This window comes from Coregonus lavaretus (assembly GCF_964263955.1).
Source record: "Coregonus lavaretus genome assembly, chromosome: 6".
NCBI classification, from domain to species: domain Eukaryota; kingdom Metazoa; phylum Chordata; class Actinopteri; order Salmoniformes; family Salmonidae; genus Coregonus; species Coregonus lavaretus.
Window position 1 is genome coordinate 39,856,496 of NC_139993.1, and position 25,917 is coordinate 39,882,412.

The 25,917-nt window shown below is 44.2% G+C and overlaps 1 protein-coding gene across 1 annotated transcript in view; it reads left to right on the plus strand.

Annotated features, from left to right (window-relative positions):
• LOC311131575 (glypican-1-like) overlaps positions 1-25,917 on the plus strand; it is a 59,587-nt gene that overhangs the window by 26,913 nt on the left and 6,757 nt on the right. Inside the window, exons 2-7 of the mRNA XM_084164637.1 lie at positions 9,389-9,547; positions 20,019-20,413; positions 24,309-24,474; positions 24,636-24,766; positions 24,890-25,030; positions 25,125-25,255. Of these exons, the coding sequence (XP_084020763.1) occupies positions 9,389-9,547; positions 20,019-20,413; positions 24,309-24,474; positions 24,636-24,766; positions 24,890-25,030; positions 25,125-25,255 (1,123 nt within the window). The remainder of the gene's footprint in view (positions 1-9,388; positions 9,548-20,018; positions 20,414-24,308; positions 24,475-24,635; positions 24,767-24,889; positions 25,031-25,124; positions 25,256-25,917) is intronic.

The following is a 25,917-nucleotide window of genomic DNA, read 5'->3' on the forward strand; positions in this document are numbered from 1 at the left end:
AATCGAGTGATTTAAGGGGAAACATTTAAATGTATTGGAATGGCCTAGTCAAAGCCAAGACCTCAATCCAATTGAGAATCTGTGGTATGACTTAAAGACTGCTGTACACCAGCAGAATCCATCCAACTTGAAGGAGCTGGAGCAGTTTTGCCTTGAAGAATGGGCAAGAATCCCAGTGGCTAGATGTGCCAAGCTTATAGAGACATACCCCATGAGATTTGCAGCTGTAATTGCTGCAAAAGGTGGCTCTACAAAGTATTGACTTTGGGGAGGTGAATAGTAATGCATGCGCAAGTTTTCAGTTTTTTTGTCTTATTTCTTGTTTGTTTCACAATAACAAATATTTTGCATCTTGAAAGTGGTAGGCATTTTGTGTAAATCAAATGATACAAACCCCCAAAAAATCCATTTTAATTCCAGGTTGTAAGGCAACAAAATAGGAAAAATGCCAAGGGGGGTGAATACTTTCGCAAGCCACTGTAGGATAGATAGATACCACATAAACATTTATATATTGAAATTGGATAAGATGTTGAATAATTTATGTATAAATAACATTGAATATAGATCATTGAGGAATCAGAGGAAAATACATTTGTGTATCAGATTATCCCAAATCCTCATTGTCAGTCACTGCAGACTGGTAATAATAGTGTAATGGCCCACTTTAACATGCAAAATCCGGACCATAACTAAATGAGTTTTTCATGTATGGTCGACCAGAGAGGGATTAAGCACTCAAAGGCCATGGTTTTAGCACAGAGATTAGGCTGTCTGACTACTAGTGATAGTTGCTCAACTGATTATGTTTTTCCCCGTGCAGAAATTATTGGCTGTGGTGATGCGAATTACAAGTTAAAAAAGGTGAATGTAATTTCTGAGAAGCTTGTAACAGAGACTACCAATGTTTAATTCTAAAAATTAGCAAACTATTTTTACACCATATCAGACACTTTACATATTTAATCTCAGACAAATATTATCTCAATTTCATCCCATAATTCATTGTCAGTGTAAATGAACTCTCCTCTCTGTCTCAACATTGTGGCGTTGTTGACATCAACATTCCATGAAGAACTATTTTCGGGAAGTAGTTTGGGGGTGGGGAGTGCTGTACTTTTTTTGCCAAAGATATTTGTAAACATTTTGTTAGAGGGTGCTGCAGCACCCTCAGCACCCCTACTTCCAGCGGCTATGTAGATAGCACCTTTCTTTCTAAGAGTGTATGTTCATCATGCCCTGAAACAAAAGCTCAAGCTCCTGTTCAGCACTAACACCATTTGCCTGATAATATGATCCATAGATCCTTAGTTACCATGCCAAACTAGATTAGTGATTAGGTGCTCTCTTCCTCTGTGCTGTACTGTAAAATGTAACGTATAAATAATTCCTTACCAGTTGCTTTGCATTCTCTAACCTTTAATACCCTTGGGTGGTGGCCTGCAGGCTGTGTGTAAACTTCCTGTGTGTGTGTGTCTGTTCTGTGTCTGTGTATCTTCGTGCTCACGCGTCTGTGTGTCTCTGTGCACATGGCTGAGAAAGGTGTCTAATATCAGGTGACGGCTCAGCCTTTCTCTGAATACAGACGGCTGGCGTTAGCGCACCGGGCGTGTCTGGCGACCTTTCACTGAGTCGGCCCCGGCATCTACCCTGTCAACACCTGGCTGAGGAGCAGTGTCACCCCCCCATTCCATTCAGTCTGTCATGTTCCCCTCCACCGTCAGACACAGCGCACTGCGCCCTGGCCCCGGTGGTGATGTCACACTTTCCAAAATGGACACACCGTCACTGAATGGCCCCTCCCAGAGCCAAGGTGCCCGTAAAATTATACAGCATTTAGAAATGACTCCCATTTCCTTTTGCAGATTAAACTGTAGGCAGGGAGTAATTGGAGTGACGGTGTGGCTGGTGGGTGGAGATGTGGGGAGGCAGGGGAAAGAGGGGCTGCCATGTTAAAACACTGGCCCACATCCCAGATACATGCTCAACAATCTCATTGACATTATCTATGAAATGAGTCACATCAGATGGATTGGAAAATGCAGTGGTTTAAATGGATTCATTAATGCGGTGTTTGAGCCAATCTAATTTCTATGTGTGGGCTGTAGAATGAGCTGCATGTACCGGTGGATATGGGTCTAGATCTGCTATTCTCAGATGGATTTCAAATACAGTTGTGAATAATGTTAATGGAATGTAAAGTGGTGCATTGTTGTAAACTGGATCCTTTTACACTGCGGTGCACAGAGAGCAATAGATGGAAAGAAAGATGGGGGACAACAGAGAAAGAATAAGTCAACTTAAACACATTGGTACAGTGGCTTGCGAAAGTATTCACCCCCCTTGGCATTTTTCCTATTTTGTTGCCTTATAACCTGGAATTAAAATTGATTTTTTGGGGGTTTGTATCATTTGATTTACACAAAATGCCTACCACTTTCAAGATGCAAAATATTTGTTATTGTGAAACAAACAAGAAATAAGACAAAAAAACTGAAAACTTGCGCATGCATTACTAGCCACTGGGATTCTTGCCCATTCTTCAAGGCAAAACTGCTCCAGCTCCTTCAAGTTGGATGGATTCCGCTGGTGTACAGCAATCTTTAAGTCATACCACAGATTCTCAAATGGATTGAGGTCTTGGCTTTGACTAGGCCATTCCAAGATATTTAAATGTTTCCCCTTAAACCACTCAAGTGTTGCTTTAGCAGTATGCTTAGGGTCATTGTCCTGCTGGAAGGTGAACCTCAAATCTCTGGAAGACTGAAACAGGTTTCCCTCCAGAATTTCCCTGTATTTAGCGCCATCCATCATTCCTTCAATTCTGACCAGTTTCCCAGTCCCTGCCGATGAAAAACATCCCCACAGCATGATGCTGCCACCACCATGCTTCACTGTGGGGATGGTGTTCTCGGGGTGATGAGAGGTGTTGGGTTTGCGCCAGACATAGCGTTTTCCTTGATGGCTCAATTTTACTCTCATCTGACCAGAGTACCTTCTTCCATATGTTTGGGGAGTCTCCCACATGCCTTTTGGCGAACACCAAACGTGTTTGCTTATTTTTTTCTTTAAGCAATGTTTTTTTTCTGGCCACACTTCTGTAAAGCCCAGCTCTGTGGAGTGTACTGCTTAAAGTGGTCCTATGGACAGATACTTCAATCTCCGCTGTGGAGCTTTGCAGCTCCTTCAGGGTTATCTTTGGTCTCTTTTTTGCCTCTCTGATTAATGCCCTCCTTGCCTGGTCCGTGAGTTTTGGTGGGCGGCCCTCTCTTGGCAGGTTTGTTGTGGTGCCATATTCTTTCAATTTTTTAATAATGGATTTAATGGTGCTCCGTGGGATGTTCAAAGTTTTTGATATTTTTTTATAACCCAACCCTGATCTGTACTTCTCCACAACTTTGTCCCTGACCTGTTTGGAGAGCTCCTTGGTCTTCATGGTGCCGCTTGCTTGGTGGTGCCCCTTGATTAGTGGTGTTGCAGACTCTGGGGCCTTTCAGAACAGGTGTATATATACTGAGATCATGTGACAGATCATGTGACACACAGGTGGACTTTATTTAACTAATTATGTGACTTTTGACGGTAATTGGTTGCACCAGATCTTATTTAGGTGCTTCATAGCAAAGGGGGTGAATACATATGCACGCACCACTTTTGAAACAAGTTATTTTTTTAATTTCACTTCACCAATTTGGACTATTTTGTGTATGTCCATTACATGAAATCCAAATAAAAATCCATTTCAATTACAGGTTGTAATGCAACAAAGTAGGAAAAACGCCAAGGGGGATGAATACTTTTGCAAGGCACTGTAGTGTCTGTAGATGGAGAGAGAGAAGGAGCAGCCTGGTAGAGACAGATGCAGAGTGACTGAGCATCATTCATTATCCCTGCTACAGTATGATAGGGTGCAGAGAAACCTATATCATTGTGTTCATTGTCATTATGTACTGTAACAGTACATCCAATGCACCCATATGGAACAAACAGCCTATATGGGACTGTGATCCACCCCTAATAGCTGCAGTATATGTGTTTGTCACTGTAAGTGAATTAACTTTATAGCTCCTGCAGGATACCCAGTTTCCATTACGAAGCAACGCTGGAACGTTGTTAAGCCCCTTTACTGTAGTAAACATACTTCACAGTCTAGTGACAACAAACATCTCTGTCTGTGGTGGAAATGTGTTTCCTCCATCCACAGATCAGTGGTTAAACCAAACACAATTAAATATATTAAAGTGGAACGGCAAATCCTCCATTTGGATGTTTTTGCCTCTTCTAACCAAAGTTTCCAGTTAGTTAAGGTTAGACATTCTGGAAGTCTTTTCAAGCCTTTTATTGCCCTTTCCAAGCATCTGGAATGGGTTTCTTTTCAATCTCTTTTGCATGGTTCCATTTAGGTAGTTTGTCACCAACAGACATTTGTAGGCTGGCCACAATCGTCTGTCCAGACATTCATTTCTGGTTGCAGAAACGACAGCCAATAGAGATAGATGTGATATGGGATGGAGAGTGCAGGTTCATGGACAAATAGTCAAAGTCAACATTCTCTTTCAACGGCTGTCCAATCTAGATTTGCTAGGTACATTTTCTGTGGAAGTCTTGCAGATTGTATTAGCCTGTATTATGTGTGTGTTGTGCCTTTGACTGTTGCTGGCAGAGCTCTAATTGGCTATGAATGGGCTTTGATTCGATTAGTGTGACACAGGGGGCAAGCTTGGCCACCCCTCATCTCCCTCAGCAGTAATCTGCCTCTTGAATAAACGCTATAAGTGGGCAGGACTCTCTCCCCGCACCTGCTCCCTCACACAGCCAGCCAGAGCCAGACCAGGTCTGTCTGTCTGTCTGTCTGTCGAACACTGAGCAGCAAACAGGACAATAGCCCACTAGCCACTATAGCTAGGAACTACATGCCCATTTTCAATCATACCCATCACAGATAATACATAGATAGGCATAGAGCTTCTATATACGGAGTGCTGAATGTTACATATATAGCATTCTAAGAGATCTACATAATGTAGGCGTAGGTCTCAGGGACCTTGCTGTCTTACTTGTCCAATGGGAGATGTGATCATATCTGCATACTGATGATGACTTGCTAGTTGTTATTCTGTGTGTCTGTCTTTGCATGTCTATGGATTAGGGAGGGAGGTGTGTGTGTGTGTCTGGGTGCTCAGGCGTGTGTGTGTCTGTGTTCCTGGCTTGTATGAATGTGTGTGCACACGACAAATCGGATTTATCAGTCTTGTCTCTCCTTGTTCGCTGTCAGCAGTCATTGAAATGCAGGCCACACGCCTTCCCCCTGCTCTCTGACTAAAATGGACGAGCACTCAGGAGCTGGCCACAAGATGAGATGTTTAATGGGATTTAAGCCTTTTTAGGCCTACCAGTGAGACACACAATATAATTTCTACTAGTATCCCTCCATTGTGTTTTTATTGGTTCACACTTTGCGCTGCATATCAAATCACCTCAGCACAACCTGTTTGAAGTCTCGCTTCAGAAGCTAAGCTCTGTTTCAAAGTAAAGAGATTTTAACACTTTGAGACATGAGAGAGGCACGAGGAAGGAGTTTACGATAGGAGAATGCACAGTAAAAATGGCTGTCAAATTAACAGAGTTCTACCCTTCTCATCGCTTTATACAGCATGATCACGATCAGGCTCAATCATCCCTTTTCATGTCCTCTCAAAGTTGTTTGATTTGATATAAAGGATTGCAAATACTCCTCATTGGAAATACTCCTGCCACAATGCCACATGCTGTGCAAAAGACTACAGGAAAACAGACAGACCACTGCTTGACTACCACACAACTAGTGAGCTTCCTGGCACACAGATCCTATTTCCCTTCTCTTGAATTTTAAGATAAAAGATGTGAGGAAATAAATAAAAAGTGAATAGAAATTTCTCTGCACTTTTCCCTCCTGCTGTAGTCAGGATTCATAAAAGATGCATGGATGCGATAGCATCTCTCGCTCCAGTTCCCTGGACAGACAGCCAGGGCCAGGCAGAGGCAGGGCTTTAGCAGAGAACCTGTTTGTGAAGTGGCATAGAGGGCTGGGGGGCTCACTGCCGTCGGCAGGCAGGTAGACCACTCACCCCCATCCCCCCTACGCCTAACCCCCTCCTCAGGCTCACCCCCGCCTGCTTGGGGACTGGGACTGCAGACTGCATTCTAAACTGTATGGCTCTTTCTCTCTTCTGCGTGTGTGTGTGTGTGTGTGTGTGTGTGTGTGTGTGTGTGTGTGTGTGTGTGTGTGTGTGTGTGTGTGTGTGTGTGTGTGTGTGTGTGTGTGTGTGTGTGTGTGTGTGTGTGTGTGTGTGTGTGTGTGTGTGTGTGTGTGTGTGTGTGTGGAAAATATATACAGTAGAAGAATTTAACAACATTGTTATATGTTCTACCTGGAACTTGTCAGTAATACATATGGCAGCAAATACACTTCATAGAAGATTCTTGTAATATCTGACTTATATGGGTGGTTAACATTTAGACATAACAGAAATGTTGTACGTATTATATAAAAAACTTACAAGAGACATGTAAGCTAAGCCTTCTAAGGTCTCACATACAGTACATGGGACATACACATTTCAAAGCACTTGCAAACCACTGTCTGACGTCATTGACGCATGCAATGTGACACTTATTGAAAAAATAAGCAAAGTCTGCCATGAGGAGGAGCAGGGGGAGTAGGCGAAGGAAGGGGGAAAGCAGAGGGGGAGGAGGAGGAGAGGAGGAGGAGGGGGGATGATGAGGACAGGAGGAGGAGGGGGAGAGGAGGAGGAGAGGAGAGAAGAAGAGGAAGAGGAGATGAGGAGGAGAGGGGGAGGAGGACAGGAGGAGGAGGGGAGGGGGGAGGGGAGGAGAAGAAGAAGGAGGTGGGGAGAGAAGAGGAGGAGGAGGAGGAGGAGGTGGAGGAGGAGGAGGGGTGGAGGAGGGGGAGGAGGAGAGGAGGAGGAGAGGAGGAGGAGGAGGAGGGGGGGGGAGGAGGAGGAGGAGAGGGGGAGGAGGACAGGAGGAGAGGAGGAGGAGGAGGAGAGAAGTGGAGGAGGAGGAGTAGGAGGAGAGGGGTGGAGGGGGAGGAGGAGAGGAGGAGGACAGGAGGAGAGGGGGAGGAGGGGAGGGGAATAGCAGGAGGGGAGGAGGAGGAGGGGGAGAGAAGAGGAGGACAGGAGGAGGAGAGGGGGAGGAGGGGAGGGGGAGGAGGGGGAGGGGGAGATCTCTCATCAATCATTCTCGCAATAGCACATTGGTAGTAGTCAGTGGTGTAAAGTGCTTAAGTGAAAATACTTGAAAGTTCTACTTAAGTAATTTTTTTTGGGTATCTGTTCTTTACTTTACTATTTATATTTTTGACAACTTTTACTTTTACTTCACTACATTCGTAAAGAAAATTATGTACTTTTTACTCCATACATTTTCCCTGACACCCAAAAGTACTCATTACATTTTGAATGTTTAGCAGGACAATAAAATGGTCTAATTCACACAATTATCAAAAGAACATCCTTGGTCATCCCTACAGCCTCTTATCTGGTGGACTCACTAAACACATGCTTCGTTTGTAAATTATGTCTGAGTGTTGGAGTGTGCCCCTGGCTATCCGTAAATAAATAAAATACAAGAAAATGATGCCGTCTGGTTTGCTTAATATAAGGAATTTCAAATGATTTATACTTTTACTTTTACTTTTGATACTTAAGTATATTTTAGCAATTACATTTACTTTTGATACTTAAGTATATTTAAAACCAAATACTTTTAGACTTTTACTCAAGTAGTATTTTACTGGGTGACTTTCACTTTTACTTGAGTCATTTTCTATTAAGGTATCTTTACTTTTACTTAAGTATGAAAATGGGGTACTTTTTCCACCACTGGTAGTAGTCAGTGAGAAATACCAAAGCTATGCAGGGCTTGACTTGGCTAAAACCCTGGATAGGAGACCAAAGGTGTAGCTGTAGGTAAATCAACTGTCCAGTAGGAGGCGCTTCCCAGCCTTAACCATGGAAACTCATAAATTAAAATGTATATACAAATATTGTATTTTTCTTATAGTAATTGTCATGTTTTTTTTATATGTTGACTTATAAAAAACAATGTGAAACCTATAAGGAAAGCATTTCATTTGTAGAGGTTACATTCTCAGAACATACACTTTTCTTATAATATTCATAGATGGCTCATATAATTCATATATTTTGTCTGAAATATGTCATACCATGTCTTTGTAGGAAATGAAATTGTGTATGTCATATAAGGCATATAAGTTAACACATATACAAATACACCACTGACATATAAATGTAAAAACTCTTATTTGATTTTCATGACTATTTTCCATATGGATGTGTGTGTGTGTGTGTTCCACTGCTGTGCTATCACTTCCAGCAATGTTCACATGCCGCACCGCAAAGATTTCGGTGTGTTTTGCATCTTTATGCAGATCTGTAACAAACAGTGTTCATTTAGGTTAATGTGTTTTTTTATATATGTCATCTGGTTGTTTATATGTGTCTGGAATGACCCATTCTCCAGTGTAGTTTTCCAGTGTTGGGGAGTAGTGAACTACATATAGTTCAACTAGTAATTTAACTACATATTGCAGTAGCTAAGTGATAGTTGAACTAAATTCAAATCTAGGTAGTGTTTTCAGTAGTTAATTACTTTTTTTGCCATGTAGTGGTGTAGCTAACTACTGGAACTACACACCACTTTTTTTTGCAAAAAAATAAGATAAAATATAGGCGTAGGCAAAAATGTCCTTTCTTTTTCGGCATCAGACCAGCCTAATTCTCACTTGAAACATTGTTTTTGTGTTTTAATAGGCTAAATTACACATTCTGTTAACAAATGACCCTAAAGTGATCTGTGCAATTGGTGGTAACAATGAGATATCATCCTCTCGCTCTTATTACTGTGGGTTCTGGGGAAGCAGAGGAGCCTGCACAGCTATTTTTAGATCCTTAAGAGATTGATTACTCCATAGGTTATTAAGAGATTGATTACTCCACAGGTTACAGAGACCAGTAGCAATCCATTATGGACCATTTTCAGTTCATCGGATATTTGTGCTGTTGCTGAATGAACAAACAAAATACAGACAGAACCAAATAAATGTATGGAAAGATAGTTTGTATTACATTTACATGTTAGTCATTTAGCAGACGCTCTTATCCAGAGCGACTTAAAGGAGCAATTAGGGTTAAGCGCCTTGCGCAAGGGCACATCAACAGATTTTTTACCTAGTCGGCTCGTGGATTCCAACCAGCAACCTTTCGGTTACTGGCCTAACGCTCTTAGAGCCTCACTAAAATCGACTATTTGGTATTAAGTGAATAAAACCCTAAACATGTCCTCTCCTCTGTCTTCTCCCTAGGTGAGCACCTGCGGATCTGTCCCCAGGGGTACACCTGCTGTACCAGTGCCATGGAGGAGACCCTGTTTAACCTCAGTCGCAGGGAGTTTGAGGGGCTGGTCAGAGAGTCAGGGCGCTCGCTACAGGCCTCCCTCAACGCACATTACAGGAGCTTCGACAGTGAGTAGCCACAGAGAACTCATACTCTCCTCTATACTGACAATACACGCACAGACGCACGCACGCACCCACTTACACACAAATCACACAATACACAGAACACACACAATACACAGAACACACACAATACACACAATACACACAACACACACACAATACACACAAGGGTCATTCTACAGATTCGGTGACATTTCAATATTGTCAGTGTCCCAAGATGTACTAGTGTTATAACTTGTCAGAACATTTATCAAACTACACTTAAATTACAACATTTCAAAGTTTTACATGTTTTTAATATGGAGTAGAGAATATGATTTTAAACAGAGATGAATTTCAATACTTATATGTTTGCTTTTCTTTGGAGTATTAAGAATTTCGCCTGTCCCTATTGACCATCATGCAAATGGCGTGACTCATTTTGAGTACACAGTGTTAAATAATAATGCTTTTTTTTTGTTAAATTAATTGTATATGCCCCCTTATTATGCATAATCCATTTTCTCAGCATAAGACATTTTATTTTCTGAGAAATTCAGGCTTTTACCCCTGTCCTTGTATTTCTTTCAACCCCGTAACGCAACAATACCCCCACTCACAATTAAATAATGGTTTGATCCTGTGGACATCATTTATGAGGAAGTGACATCATACAAGTCTTCAGAGAAGCCTGGTGTGACAAGTGGTAAGCTGCTCTCTCACTTTTTATAAATATTTCATGTTTTTTAAGCACATATGGGCTTTGTCAATCTCAGGTATTCAACTCTGTTGGGGGGGGGGGGAATTCATAGTTAAGATTTTACCAATAATTGTTTTTATAGCTATGAAGTATAACAATGTATTTTGTTGAATAAGGCCATGTGGCACACTGCTAGCTGCTAGCATCCCGAATTAGCAACAGATTAGCACAAAATCTTCAACCCTGTCACATTCAACCCCATCACATTTTTCAATGTTACGGGGTTGAATGGCTGTTACAGGGTTGAATAGCTGTTAAATCTTAGCAATATTTAATGTATATTGCTTAATACCAATCATATTTTCTTGTTGAATGTTTGTTGTTTACGGTTTTACAGTATCAACTAAAAGTACGAGGAATTTTTGAAAATAATAACTTAAAAAAAGTGACAATTAATTTGTTCTCTCTCCTATATACATTGACATATTTAGGAGTATTATCTGCAAGTTCATGTTCATTTTACTACATAGTGATTAAAAGGATACAATATTTAGTCTTGAAGAGTAAGCAGGTCATTGACTTGACCTTGACCTACAATTTCAGATTCAACAATGGAAAAAACAGCAGCAGAAAGGAAACACACATAGAGAGGAAGGTGAGGGACATCCGCGCGCCGGTGGTCAGGTAATTCTCCTGGACATGGGAAGGGAGCACCAGATGGTGTTGGTGCAACCCTAAAAAGAACCGCAGACAGGCTGATAAGTCAAGGATGTGACCTCCCAAATGCTCATACTCTGTACAGGGTCTTAGAGGAGAACAACACTGCCATCAAGCTTTACTTCATTGAAGACGAGGCCATCGAGAAAGCCGTCCAAGGTATGCCAGCCAATTTGCCAGTAGTTCCATCCACAATGCGGATCCACCAAGTTGTTTGTGTGGCTGCAAGGCAAATTGCCTACCGTGATGTAAGCTGTATGTGCACAGTCCACAACAAGAAACTGGAATGCCAGTGTTTCAATACACAACATTTCACATTTACCCCTAAAGTTACATCAGTCGTGTCACAGAGGGAGGTTGATTGGGCAAATCCAGACATATGCGGGAAATGGTGCGTGGCCAAATATGATGACGATTTCTATCCCGGAATAATTCTAGCCACAGATGAATCCCATGTGCAGGTCAAATGCATGTGCTGTGCTGGACCAAATAGGTACTTCTGGCCACTTCTTGATGATATCCTGTGGTATCCATTTGAGGACATCTTGGAACACATTGATCCCCCTAAACCGGTGACTTCTAGGCACATGGAAATACAGAAGGAAGTGTGGGCTAGGCTCTCTCAGTAAAAATGGTGAACAAACTGTAGGCTTACCTATAGGTTATTAATGTTAAGATGTTTGCTTAATGTTCAAACATTCAAACAACACAGACATTCCTGCCATTACTCTGGATATTTCTATGAAATCAATGAAAATGTTGTAACTGTTGTTAGTTTATTAATGTGTTTTAATCTGTCTAGATTTCATCTTGATTGTTTAAACTTTAAAAGCTATGTTGACAGTAGTTTAAAATGTTAAAAAATGGCAACATGTGACCTATATAGGTTATCAATGTTAAGATGTTTGCTCAATGTTCAAACAGACTCCTGCCATTATCAGATGGATATTTTTATGAAATCAATGAAATGTTGTTACTGTTATTAGTTCATTAATGTGTTTTACTCTGTCTAGCTTTCATCTAGATTCTTTAGATTTTAAAAGCTATGTTGACAGTAGGTTTAAAAATGTTTAAAATGTTTAAAAAATGGCAACATGTTAGTGATCTCAAAAGATAAAACATATTACACGTGATGCTTTTCACTCAACCCTGTTACATGATTTTCAACCCTGTTGCGGTGCATTCATCCCTGTTACGAGATTATTTTTTTACATTTTTGTATTAAATACACAAAATATAACATCAATAGTGTTTTTATTGTGTGTATTAAATCAGGGTAAATAAGGCTATTTCAATTTTGTCAGGAATTACGCAGCATTCTTGCACATTTCTTGCGAAAATGTGGAGTTAGATTAGAAATTTCTTCATCGTAAACTGGAAAGGATGGTGCTGGTCAGTTTTTCTTGATTTTCTCTTTAATTACAATATGCCATTATTTACAAGGGACATCTAAACTGTGAGATTATGCCAGAAGCTGATCTCAAGCTTATTGGAAAAATGAATAGTTGAATAACAAAATGACTGTGACGGGGTTGAATTAAATTGGGACTTGTTTGAGAAAATAATACAGAATAATAACTTAATACTGTCACGATCGTTGGTTAGAGATGACCAAGGCGCAGCGTTGAAAGTGAACATATCCTTTATTTATACAGATCACACGATCAAAACAATAAATGATAACGTGACGTCTACGGTTTAACACGAACCGAAATGAACAAAAACCCACAACACTAAGGTGAACACTGACAGTTTAAATATGGCTCCCAATCAGAGATAACGAGCCGACAGCTGACACTCGTTACCACTGATTGGGAGTCACACGACCAAACAATGAAACACAACCAAATACAACACAACCAAATGAACACACCCTGGCTCAAAATACACAGTCCCGGAGCCAGAGCGTGACAGTACCCCCCCCTAAAGGCGCGGACTCCGACCGCGCCTACACCCCAAATAGGGAAGGGCTGGGTGGGTATTGCTCCTCGGAGGCGGCTCCGGCTCCGGGCTTGACCACCACCCTACTACAATCCCCCCGTAGTGCCCCCAGTCCGATCTGACCCAGTTAGCTGGATCAGGACTGCCGACGCGCACCCCTGGCTTGGCGCGTGAGGCAGGAATGGACCGGACCTGGCAGACGATACGCACCCTTTGCATGGTGCGTGGAGCCGGAACAGGCCTCACCAGGCTGAAGACTCGCATCCCTGGCTTGGTGCGAGTAGCAGGAATGGGCTGAATCCGGCTGACGACTCGCACCCTTGGCTTGGTGCGAGTAGCAGGAATGGGCTGAATCCGGCTGACGACTCGCACCCTTGGCTTGGTGCGAGTAGCAGGAATGGGCTGAATCCGGCTGACGACTCGCACCCTTGGCTTGGTGCGAGTAGCAGGAATGGGCTGAATCCGGCTGACGACTCGCACCCTTGGCTTGTTGCGAGTAGCAGGAATGGGCTGAATCCGGCTGACGACTCGCACCCTTGACTTGGTACGAGTGGCAGGAATGGGCCGGACTGGGCTGGCGACGTGCACCACAGACCTGGTGCGGAGAGCAGGAACGGGCAGAGCCGGGCTGACGAGACGCACCACAGGCTTGATGCGGAGAGCAGGCACGGGCCGTGCCGGACTGACGACGCACACCACTGGCTTGGTGCGGGAAGCTTGGATGGGCCGGACTGTACTGGGGACACACACCACTGGTCCTACACCGGGATCTGGAACGGGCCGGACCGGACTGGCAACACACGCCAGTACCTCTCGCCGTGCCTCTACTTCCTCCATCCCCTCTTCGACCAGTGGCCCCCGTAACCCGGCGGCCTTCTCCGGCAACCCACTGGGCCGCTCTATCGCGGCCTCCTGCTGGTCCGACGTCGTGAGCCCCCCCCTAAAAATTTTCGGGGCGTCTCTCCTACCCGTGGACCAGGTCTCCATGTCCCTCGCCAGCCTCTCGCCCTTCTGCCATAATGTCAAGCCCTTCTCTTCCTCACTCGGCTTGACCCAGTCCAGGAGGCGAAGGAGATCTGTGAGGGATCTCCCTGGCGATGGCTCCTGGACACGCTGCTTGGTCCCATCTTGGTGGGTTTTTCTGTCACGATCGTTGGTTAGAGATGACCAAGGCGCAGCGTTGAAAGTGAACATATCCTTTATTTATACAGATCACACGATCAAAACAATAAACGATAACGTGACGTCTACGGTTTAACACGAACCGAAATGAACAAAAACCCACAACACTAAGGTGAACACTGACAGTTTAAATATGGCTCCCAATCAGAGATAACGAGCCGACAGCTGACACTCGTTACCACTGATTGGGAGTCACACGACCAAACAATGAAACACAACCAAATACAACACAACCAAATGAACACACCCTGGCTCAAAATACACAGTCCCGGAGCCAGAGCGTGACAAATACTCTACATTGAGATGGGAAAAGGTATTTTCTATCAAGTACACACATTACTTTGTCACATCAAATAAAAAAAAGCTTAAGATTTTAATGTTCATTGTTTCATCCTCCTCAATCACAAAAGGCACCGAATCTGTAGAATGACCCACAACACACACAATACACACAATACATACAATACACACAATATACATACAATACACACACAACACACACAACACACACAACACACACAATGCACACAATACACACAATACACACAATACACACAATACACACAATACACACAAACACTCATAAAATGAACATGGGCATCTACTCTGTTTGTGATTCAGTTGTTTAACGAGAGGATAGGGCAAGTGTTGACGTGCTCTCAGATAAATAAACAAACCAAATAAATGTCCACACATCAGAAAGACACGCTGAGCTGTCAGCCTGAAAGGTAAAGGAGGTCACTAGACATTGGGAATTGTGTGTTTTTGTCAAAATGCTGATACCTCCTGACATTTCTTAAGCGCTCCCTGTCTTGACACCAGCCTCAAGTCTGTAGTTGTGTGCAATTTTTTCAAGAACTGGATGACCTTGATAGTGTCCTTGACTTGTTCTGAGAATTTTGAAGACATTACTGCAATCTTTGACCCATCACTAATAAACTCTATTTATATAGTCCTGAGGCTCCAGCTACAGTAACATTATGGAGCTGGAGGATATTGTACCCCGATGACAGCAGCTGATGATGCCTGAAACATGGATGTTTGCTCTGGAAATTAAATCTCCCACAAAGTAATCTGGACCTCCATCCATCCGTCTGATTAACATAAGATTAAAACAGGGGATGATGGCATGCAGTCATATTTCCTGTCTTGATGAGCCCTAGCTGTCATCAGAGTGGCAGAGACAGAGGTAGACACAGAAAGGAGAGGAGAAGGCGGGCCGCTGGGAGACTTATGATTTATGATTGGCTGTGGTAATGAGTCATGGAACCTTGCAGACACCATGGTGGGGATGTGGGGAGGAGGGAGGGGTGAAATGTGATAAGCTGCCCCCTCCTCCACTCCATCCACCTCCACAGGCCGGGATGCTGGCCCTGCTAATGAGCATTTGACCCAATGAGGAGAGTGGCTGCCAGAAGCGTCACATCACCACACATCAGAGTAATGAGAGAGAGAGGGAGAAAAGGGCAGAGAAAGAGGAGGGTGAAGCGGGTAAGTAGTGGAAGAGAGAGAAGAAAGAGGGACAGAGAGAAAAACAGACAGAGGGAGAGAAGGGAATGATGGATTGATTAGAGGTAGTGGGTACTGGGGCGGCAGGTAGCTTAGTGGTTAAGAGCGTTGTGCCAGTAACCGAAAGGTCGCTGGTTCTAATCCCCGAGCCGACTAGGTGAAAAATATGTCGATGTTCCCTTGAGCAAGGCACTTAACCCTAATTGCTCTTGTAAGTCGCTCTGGATAAGAGCGTCTGCTAAATGACCTAAATCTAGTGGAGGGCGATATGGAGAAAGAAAGAAAGAGAGGGGTATGGTGGTATGAGTTAGACAGTACCTTTTTCTCCTGCTTTCTATACTTCCTGGACGGCTGGGCTGCTCTGATTTGTGGAGTGAGATGAAATCAGTGTGACTGATATGTGTAACACACACCTTGGCAGAGTTAGTCTAGCTTAGCAACAGGAGGAAGGTGTGGGCCACACAACAACATGGACACCATCGCACGCTGGGGCTGGGCTGGCAGAACAGGGTTTTCTAAACTCGGTCCTCGGGACCCCAAGGGGTGCATGTTTTGTTTTTTGCCCTAGCACTACACAGCTGATTCAAATAATCAACTAATCATCAAGCTTTGATTATTTGAATCAGCTGTGTAGTGCTAGGGCAAAAACCAAAACGTGCACCCCTTGGGGTCCCGAGGACCGAGTTTGGGAAACGAGTTTGGGAAATGCTGGTATAGAGCTAGTCCAGCTGCATACACAACCCCTGCCCCCTCCTCTCCCTCAACATCAGGAGGTTACAGCCACAGAGACAGAGGGAAGTCAGATGTTGATGAAGATGAAGCAATCCATCAAAGAGGAACCATAGAGCTACAGCTTCATGAAGCAGCGATAGAGAGGGGAGGAAATGGAAGTGTGCAGGTGTTGTTTCAAGTCCATTTGGTATGATTGCAGCTGTGTCTTCAGTAGACTACAGAGGATGTACAGGAGCAGTAGGTAGCAGTAGTAGCAGTAGTAGAAGTAGAAACAGATCAGCAGTAGTAGCAGTAGTAGCAGTAGAAACAGAGCAGCAGTAGTAGCAGTAGAAACAGAGCAGCAGTAGGAACAGTAGAAACAGAGCAGCAGTAGTAGCAGTAGAAACAGAGCAGCAGTAGTAGCAGTAGAAACAGAGCAGCAGTAGAAGCAGTAGAAACAGAGCAGCAGTAGCCGAAGTAGAAACAGAGCAGCAGTAGTAGAAGTAGAAACAGAGCAGCAGTAGAAGCAGTAGAAACAGAGCAGCAGTAAGAGCAGTAGAAACAGAGCAGCAGTAGAAGCAGTGGAAACAGAGCAGCAGTAGGAGCAGTAGAAACAGAGCAGCAGTAGTAGCAGTAGAAACAGAGCAGCAGTAGAAGCAGTAGAAACAGAGCAGCAGTAGGAGCAGTAGAAACAGAGCAGCAGTAGTAGCAGTAGAAACAGAGCAGCAGTAGTAGCAGTAGAAACAGAGCAGCAGTAGAAGCAGTAGAAACAGAGCAGCAGTAGGAGCAGTAGAAACAGAGCAGCAGTAGTAGCAGTAGAAACAGAGCAGCAGTAGAAGCAGTAGAAACAGAGCAGCAGTAGGAGCAGTAGAAACAGAGCAGCAGTAGGAGCAGTAGAAACAGAAGGAACAGAAGGACGCAGAGAGGAGTGGTGGTAAGAGCTGCATGGCCATCTGGTTGTGTTTAGGGTTGCCGGGCGTGGGCCCTGGACTCACTCAGCTAAATGCAGGTTTTTACTGCTTCTCCACAGCAGCAGCAGCACTCACAGGCCCGGCCCCGGCCCAGGCCCTCCCCCTGTCTCCAGCATTCAAAACCTCAGATTAGAGGGAGAGTCAGAGGCAGTCTGCCCTCCCTAACCCTCTCGCTACAGGGGTCAGCTCCAGCAGCAGGCAGCAGGCAGCAGCCCAGTCATTGTGTCAGCAGAATGGGAGGTGACAGAGTTTTATTACATTCCCCCTGACACTGTAACTCTCAATATCCGCTGCTTTATTGCAAGGCTCAATAAGGAGGTATATAGGACAATGGCATAGTCCCTTGTTGTTTTAGTTTTTCTCTCTTCCTCTCACTTTACCCGCAAAGTGCTGTTAACTGAACTGCAGTTGAGACAGTGCTCTACAGTTCTACAGTTGAGTTCCCAGGTTCTCACAGTGTCTATAGTTTGTCACGCATGCTAGAACACTCCTCCTTGTATGTCACATTGGGCCAAATCGATCTGCTCATTCCCACACTCCCATTTATTTGTTTATTTACGTAGCACGAAGAGCTTACCCACTGGGTACAGTCATAATTTCAACATCTAGTTTTGATTTACATTTGGTTGAGTTCTCAACTAACATGAATTCAACCTGAAATCAACAAAACATTTCACCATGTCATTGGATTTAGGATCAAAGTGGAGGGAAAAAATGAAGAAATTCCCTTACGTTGATGAGTTTTTGCAAACCCAATCAGTTTTCCACGTTGATTCAACGCCATCACTTTGATTTTTTTGGTTGAAATGACGTGGAAACAACTTTTGATTCAACCAGTTTTTGCCCAGTGGGTAGTGAGTTTGGTTTTTGGAGAACACAAATCAATCATGCGTCTGGGTGCCAAATGGGAGGACAGTTGGATCTGTACTTTACAGTCTAGCTAATCTCGTGACAGCCTGGTTTGGTTCTGGGTGCTGATATTACAGTACTACCTACTGTACACTACCGGTCAAAAGTTTTAGGACCCCTACTCATTCAAGGGTTTTTCTTTATTTTTACTATTTTCTACATAGTAGAATAATAGTGAAGACATCAAAACTATGAAATAACACATATGGAATCATGTAGTAACCAAAAAAGTGTTAAACATATATATTTGAGATTTGAGATTCTTCAAATAGCCACCCTTTGCCTTGATGACAGCTTTGCACACTCTTGGCATTCTCTCAACCAGCTTCACCTGGAATGCTTTTCCAACAGTCTTGAAGGAGTTCCCACATATGCTGAGCACTTGTTAGCTGCTTTTCCTTCACTCTGCGGTCCGACTCATCCCAAATCATCTCAATTTGGTTGAGGTCGCGGGATTGTGGAGGCCAGGTCATCTGATGCAGCACTCCATCACTCTCCTTCTTGGGAAAATAGCCCTTACACAGCCTGGAGGTGTGAAAAACAAATGATAGTCCCACTAAGCCCAAACCAGATGGGATGGCGTATCGCTGGAGAATGCTGTGGTAGCCATGCTGGTTAAGTGTGCCTTGAATTCTATTATTTGAGCTATTCTTGCCATAATATGGACTTGGTCTTTTACCAAATAGGGCTATCTTCTGTATACCACCCCACACCCCCCATAAATTAACTTTTAAGAAGGCACACCTGTTAATTGAAATGCATTCCAGGTGACTAACTCATGAAGCTGGTTGAGAGAATGCCAAAAGTGTGCAAAGCTGTCATCAAGGCAAAGGGTGGCTATTTGAAGAATCTCAAATCTCAAATGTATATTTTTTTGTTTAACACTTTTTGGGTTACTACATGATTCCATATGTGTTATTTCATAGTTTTGATGTCTTCACTATTATTCTACAATGTAGAAAATAGTAAAAATAAAAATAAAAACTTGAATGAGTAGGTGTTCTAAAACTTTTGACCGGTAGTGTATATCTGTGTGTTTGTTGGTGATATACTCACATTCTATGGGATCTACTGTACTTCAAGTAGTGGCCATTTAGCTGTACTTCCTCTGAGCCTGTGTTCACTCTGTGGGCAATAGAGTTTTAGGCAGAGGCCAGCAGCACTGATGAAACAAACACTGGGAAGGCTAAGCTTGGTTTTTGGGGTTGGATGTCACACAATGCTTTGAATTGCCAACATACTGTACAGTAGAACTGACTAACTGCAGTCTCCATTTTTTATTTGAGAGAATGAGAGTGAGAGGTACGTGGGTGGAGAGGGGCGGCACAGGGCGGGATAGTAGACAGGTACCGAGGCCCAGAAGGTGCTGTTTCTCCTGACAGACAGGTGGTGATGGAGCAAATTATGTTTTGGCTTGCAGCTGGCAGCTGGCAGCTGGAAACCAAACCGATGAAAAGAGAGCAAGAGAGGAAGAGGGGTAAAGACAAAAAGGAAAGGAGAGAATGTGAGTTAGGGATAGAGAGTGAGGGGAAGAGGGGGAAGTGTTTATGAATGCAGGTAACCATCAATGTGAATGAGCCTGAGAACCCTTTAGGCACTTTAGAATAGACCAGAGGGCTGTAGCAGTCAACCATCTAACTGCTATTGATCACCTATCTCTTTTCTCATCTCAGTGTTTGATTGGTCGGTCGCCTCCAAAGTTCCAAAGTCATGTCTCTCCTCTCACTCTAGGCTCCCCAGGCCCTGTGTTAAGTGGTCTGTGGCAAAGGAATTGATAAGTGCTGCACCTGTCCAATAGTTAAAACGGACTATTCCTGTATTTGACTCCTCGTCTCTCTCTCTCCTCTCTCCTCAGCGTACTTCACAGAACTCCTGAACAGCTCAGAGCGTTCCCTCCAAGAGTCCTTGCTGGCCACGCTGGGCTCCCTCTACTCCAAGAACACCCCTGTGTTCCAGGACCTGTATGCTGACCTGCGTCGCTACTACCGCGGTTCCGCTGTCAACCTGGAGGAGACGCTCAACGAGTTCTGGGCACGGCTGCTGGAGCGCCTGTTCAAGGCCTCCGTCCTCCCGCAGTACACCCTCACTGACGACTACCTGGAGTGTGTGGCCAAGCAGACGGAGACCCTGCGGCCTTTTGGGGACGTCCCCCGTGACCTCAAGCCCAAGGTCACCAGGGCCTTCGTGGCGGCACGGCCATTCGTCCAGGGCCTGACCTTCAGTGGGGAGGTGGTCCGCAAAGTCTCCCAGGTACTGTTATAGTAGAGATGTGCTGTTTCACGTGTTGCTACCTCTGATAAATATGGCTGTGCTTTTTATACCTGATATTACCACCTCACATCTGCCACACCGTTAACCATTAAACACCCTGCACACACCCATAACGCTCTCAACAAGTTGAAATTGGGATTGTTATGTAAATCACAGAGTAAGTTCCTTGCGTAAATCTGTCACAGAAAGAAAATATCCTGGGTGAGACTGTGTAATTTTCACCCCCAACAGTGTGTTTAACCTTGGTTACCCTGGTGAAAACATATGCATATTGTACATATATAAAGCACATTAAGGGTGTGTCTCAGTAGGGGCGTGTCTCAGTAGGGGTGTGCCTCAGTAGAGGTGTGTCTCAGTAGGGGCGTGTTTCAGTAGGGGTGTGCCTCAGTAGAGGTGTGTTTCAGTAGGGGCGTGTCTCAGTAGGGGCGTGTCTCAGTAGGGGTGTGCCTCAGTAGAGGTGTGTTTCAGTAGGGGCGTGTCTCAGTAGGGGCTTGTCTCAGTAGGGGCTTGTCTCAGTAGGGATGGGTAAAGGGCTGCTGTGCATTTCCCCAGCAACAGGGTGTCTGAGGGGCAGATGAAAAATGTAGCTAGGCTAGCTTAACAACCACTGTACTACAGCCACTGTCTACTGGCTGATTACTTGGTCAGTCTACATTTAGCCTTTAATGGATGAAAGTAAGGCACCACTGGGACATGTCTCTGTCTCTTTGGATGGTAGCAGTGGAACAAGCCCAGTGCCTGTTTAATATGCCAACTTTTATGATGCTTTTAGTGGTATAGAGAATCACAAAAGGTGATTCCTGGCACACTCTTGGAGAGAGGAAAGAGCCTTTGAGAAACGTTTAGGTTTTATGTTAATTTAAATGTAACATTATTATGAAAGTACTTTAAGCCTACACATATCTAATGTGTAATCTGTTGTGTCTTTTAGTGGATCAATGTGTATTTGTGCGTTCCTTATCGAACATACACAAGCTATTTACACAAACACCAGAGAGGGCAATAGCCACGTGCAGGAATCCAGTGGGCTCTCGCTCCCTTCTTCCTAAAAAGAACCACCATTTCAAACCGCTCTTTATGTTGGCACAAAGAGGCCGGAGTCTGGCCCATTTAAATACAGACTTTATTTACAGCACGATACCACCAGCTTTACCACTTTTAAATAGAACACAGGGAGAGGGAGATAGAAGTGGAGAAGAGGAGGTATAGAGAGATAGATGAAAGTGAGTGTGTGTGAGAATCTGAGAGAGAGAATCTGAGAGAGAGAGAGAGAGAGAGAGAGAGAGAGAGAGAGAGAGAGAGAGAGAGAGAGAGAGAGAGAGAGAGAGAGAGAGAGAGAGAGAGAGAGAGAGAGAGAGAGAGAGAGAGAGAGAGAGAGAGAGAGAGAGAGAGAGAGAGAAAGAAAGAGAGAGAGAGAGAAAGAGGGAGCAAGAGCGAGAGCATGTTGATGGAAGAATCCCTTTGAGCTATGGTTGATTACTGTTGTTACTGCCAGTGACAGTGGCTGATGTAACAGTATGGCATCATGGGCGTCTGTCCTGTCACTGATCTTAATTTAGCAGCACCATTAACTGGCCGCTCCGCTCTGCTCCACTCCCCCTCCTGTTGTCACACTGTAGGAGATCTCACACTGTGGGATGTCACAATCAATCGGTGACATTCGGACGTATTAGGAAGCTGGCTGTCTGTTTACATTAAGCCCTGTTGATGAGTTCCTGTGAAGTCTGTTAATACAAGGAACGGTTGTAATGACGCCGCTTTAATCATGTTATCTGATCAGTCTCCTTGTAAAGTTCTTAATGGTCTCAAACTCTAGACAGCATAAGCTCGCACTTATCCTTTTAAGGAGCTAAATTTGAAGCTGCATTCTGGGAAAATGACATGGTCCTCCTCCGAATGCTTTAATAGTGCGTGATTATTATTGGAAATGATAGCCAACTCTTCTAACAGTTAGCATCCTTTAGAAAACATCTACACCTACATATCCATTTATCTATCCCCTACCGAACCACTCTTATGCATTAGCTGCATGGTATTGTTGCTGTTTCATGTTGCACAATGCACACTACATAATCATAATCAATACATGATAATCATGATCATAATACATATTATAACCACACATATACAGTGGGGCCCGAAATTATTGACACCCAGTAATTCAAATACTGAGCTAATTTTTTTGTTGTTGAAATTATATTATTTTATACTAATGGAATTGCTCAGAGAAAGGGATTTTGTTTAACAAGTTATCTTTTTTTTTCTCAAAACAGTAGGAGTCAAAATTATTGACACCCCTAAAGATTCTTAAAAATAAAGTAGTCAAAAGTTTAGTATTTGGTCCCATGTTCTTAGCATGCAATGACTACATCAAGATTGTGACTCTACAAACGTGTTGGATGCATTTGCAGTTAGTTTTGGTTGTGTTTCAGATTATTTTGTACCCAATAGAAATGGTGAACAATGTATTGCGTCATTTTGGAGTCACTTTTATTATAAATAAGAATATAATATATTTTTTAACACTTCTACATTAATGTGGATGCTACCATGATTACGGATAATCCTGAATGAATTGTGAATAATGATGAGTGAGAAAGTTACAGAGGATGAAATGGGTTTCCATGGCCGAGCAGCCGCATACAAGCCTAAGATCAACATGCGCAATGCCAAGCGTCGGCTGGAGTGGTGTAGAGCGCGCCGCCATTGGACTCTGGAGCAGTGGAACGCGTTCTCTGGAGTGATGAATCACGCTTCACCATCTGGCAGTCCGACGAACAAATCTGGGTTTGGCGGATGCCAGGAGAACGCTACCTGCCCCAATGCATAGTGCCAACTGTAAAGTTTGGTGGAGGAGGAATAATGGTCTGGGGCTGTTTTTCATGGTTCGGGCTAGGCCCCTTAGTTCCAGTGAAGGGTAATCTTAACACTGCAGCATACAATGACATTCTAGACAATTCTGTGCTTCCAACTATGTGGCAACAGTTTGGGAAAGGCCCTTTCCTGTTTCAGCATGACAATGCCCCCGTGCACAAAGCGAGGTCCATACAGAAATGGTTTGTTGAGATCGGTGTGGAAGAACTTGACTGGCCTTCACAGAGCCCTGACCTCAACCCCATCGAACACCTTTGTGATGAATTGGAACGCCGATTGCGAGCCAGGCCTAATCGTCCAACATCAGTGCCCGACCTCACTAATGCTCTTGTGGCTGAATGGAAGAAAGTCCCTGCAGTAATGTTCCAACATCTAGTGGAAAGCCTTCCCAGAAGAGTGGAGGCTGTTATAGCAGCAAAGGGGTGTGTGTGGGGGGGGGGGGGGGGTCCAACATATTAATGCCCATGATTTTGGAATGAGATGTTCGACGAGCAGGTGTCCACATACTTTTGGTAATGTAGTGTACATGCAATGAGGGAAACAAGGTGAAATTCTGTCTCTGTATTGGAGATTGTGTATGCATTCAGAGACCTGTGTAGAGAATGGCAGTGCTGCAGGGTACTAGTGAGTGCATCAGGGGAGGGAAGATGTCACTGTGTGTGAATTTTACTGGGCTTTTCATCTGGCTCTGCACTGACAGGTGTAACGGCCCCTATCGCTGGAGCACAGCCATGCACAGTTGACTTGATAGACACAGACACCTGAGCAGTAGCAAGGAACAACTCTTTAGTCTACTCCACTCTGGTGCCAGCCACCATGACTGAGTGAAAACAGAATTTTGAAAAGGCATTTCTTTACAACATCGTTCTAACTTGCCATTGCAGCTCACTGTGTCTCATTACTCCTCAAAGTTGAAAAGATGCAAAGCTCCTTGATGATGATGATGATATTGATGATAAAGCTGCTGCTGATGATGATGATGATGGGTGTGCCCCTCCAGGTTCCTCTGAGCCCAGAGTGTATCCGTGCCATGATGAAGCTTGTGTACTGCCCTCACTGTAGAGGCTTGGCCTCCGTCAAGCCCTGTGCCAACTACTGCAGAAACGTCATGAAGGGCTGCCTCGCCAACCAGGCCGACCTGGACACAGAGTGGCAGAGCCTCGTCGGTGAGAGAAACACGTGCACTCACAGACGCCCGCACACACATAACACACACACACACACACACAACACACACACACACACACACACACACACACACACTGCAAATAAGCACACACTCTCACAGTCTTTCTCCTTGTTTCTCTTCCCTGTCTCTATTGTCCAGACACCATGCTGCAGGTGGCGTCTAGCTTCAGTGCTGACCCCAGTGTGGACGTGGTCATCTACTCCCTCCCCCTCCGCATCTCAGAGGCCATCCTCTACATGCAGGAGAACACAGAGGTCTTCACCAGCAAGGTCAGTTCAACCAGTACCAAACCCTGACTAAACCTTCTCACTCTCACTCCCACTAATGACCCATTCCCTTCAGTCTTATATTTGTGTCTAAAGGTGTGGGTTTCATTGTGTGTTTGGTGGTAGGTGTTCCAGGCCTGTGGGACCCCCAGGGTGGCAGGCACACAGAGCTCAGGGTCTGAGGAGAGAAAGACCAGAGTGAACCCTGACAGCACCGCAATGGAGTACAAACCCAGCCCCGCTGCAGGGGTCCGACTGGAGATGCAGGTGTGTGTCATTAGAACTGCAGGATGTCCTCTCTGTCTTGTGTGTGTGTGTGTGTGTTGTGCTGAGTATTCTAACTATGTCTTATCTCTCCTAGATATCTGATGTGTCCAGTAAGCTGAGGGAGATGCAGCAGTACTGGGTCCAACTGCCAGCTGCTCTGTGCAATAGTAAAGTGGCAGCAGGAGCAGCTGTTGACAAGTGCTGGAATGGCATGACCAAGGCCAGGTATGAGGAGCACCTGTCCATTATTTTAGCTGTCTGGCAGAGACAGACTGTTACTGACACATTGTCAACAGTAATTTGTAGAATATCACCCCCTAACCATAGTATACTATTCCTCCTCACCTGTCTGCGAACATCTGTACTGTGTTGGATGTGAATTGCTCAGGTAACCCTGAGATGCCCTTTAGAATCAGGATGAACATGCTAACCATTCACACAGCAGCAGACAGTGCACAGACACAACACTGCCTATTGTCATGTAACACTCTCGTTAGTGAATCCTCCAAGACCCTCTGTATCTCACTCAGAAATGGCCTCCCCCCTCCCCTCACCCCCTTTCATGCTATTAAACTAAATAGATTATTGAGCAATTTACCTCCCTTTCTGCAGTGCCACAACTCCTCCCTTATTGGACTGAGATTGGGCAATTTGATTTATGGTGGGCCATTGACTCTGAAATATGTGACAGACTACGTCATAAAAAATGTATGTACTTGTGGGTTAATGGCCTGTTTGTGTTAGTGTTTCAAGCAGTATTGGACGCTGATATAAAAGTGTGAGTGTGCATGAGTTTGTGTGCATAAATGTGTGTGTGTAGCTAGGTTTACATCCAATTGGCAACAGATTTTCATGCAAATATTCTAAAATCCACATAAAGAAAATAT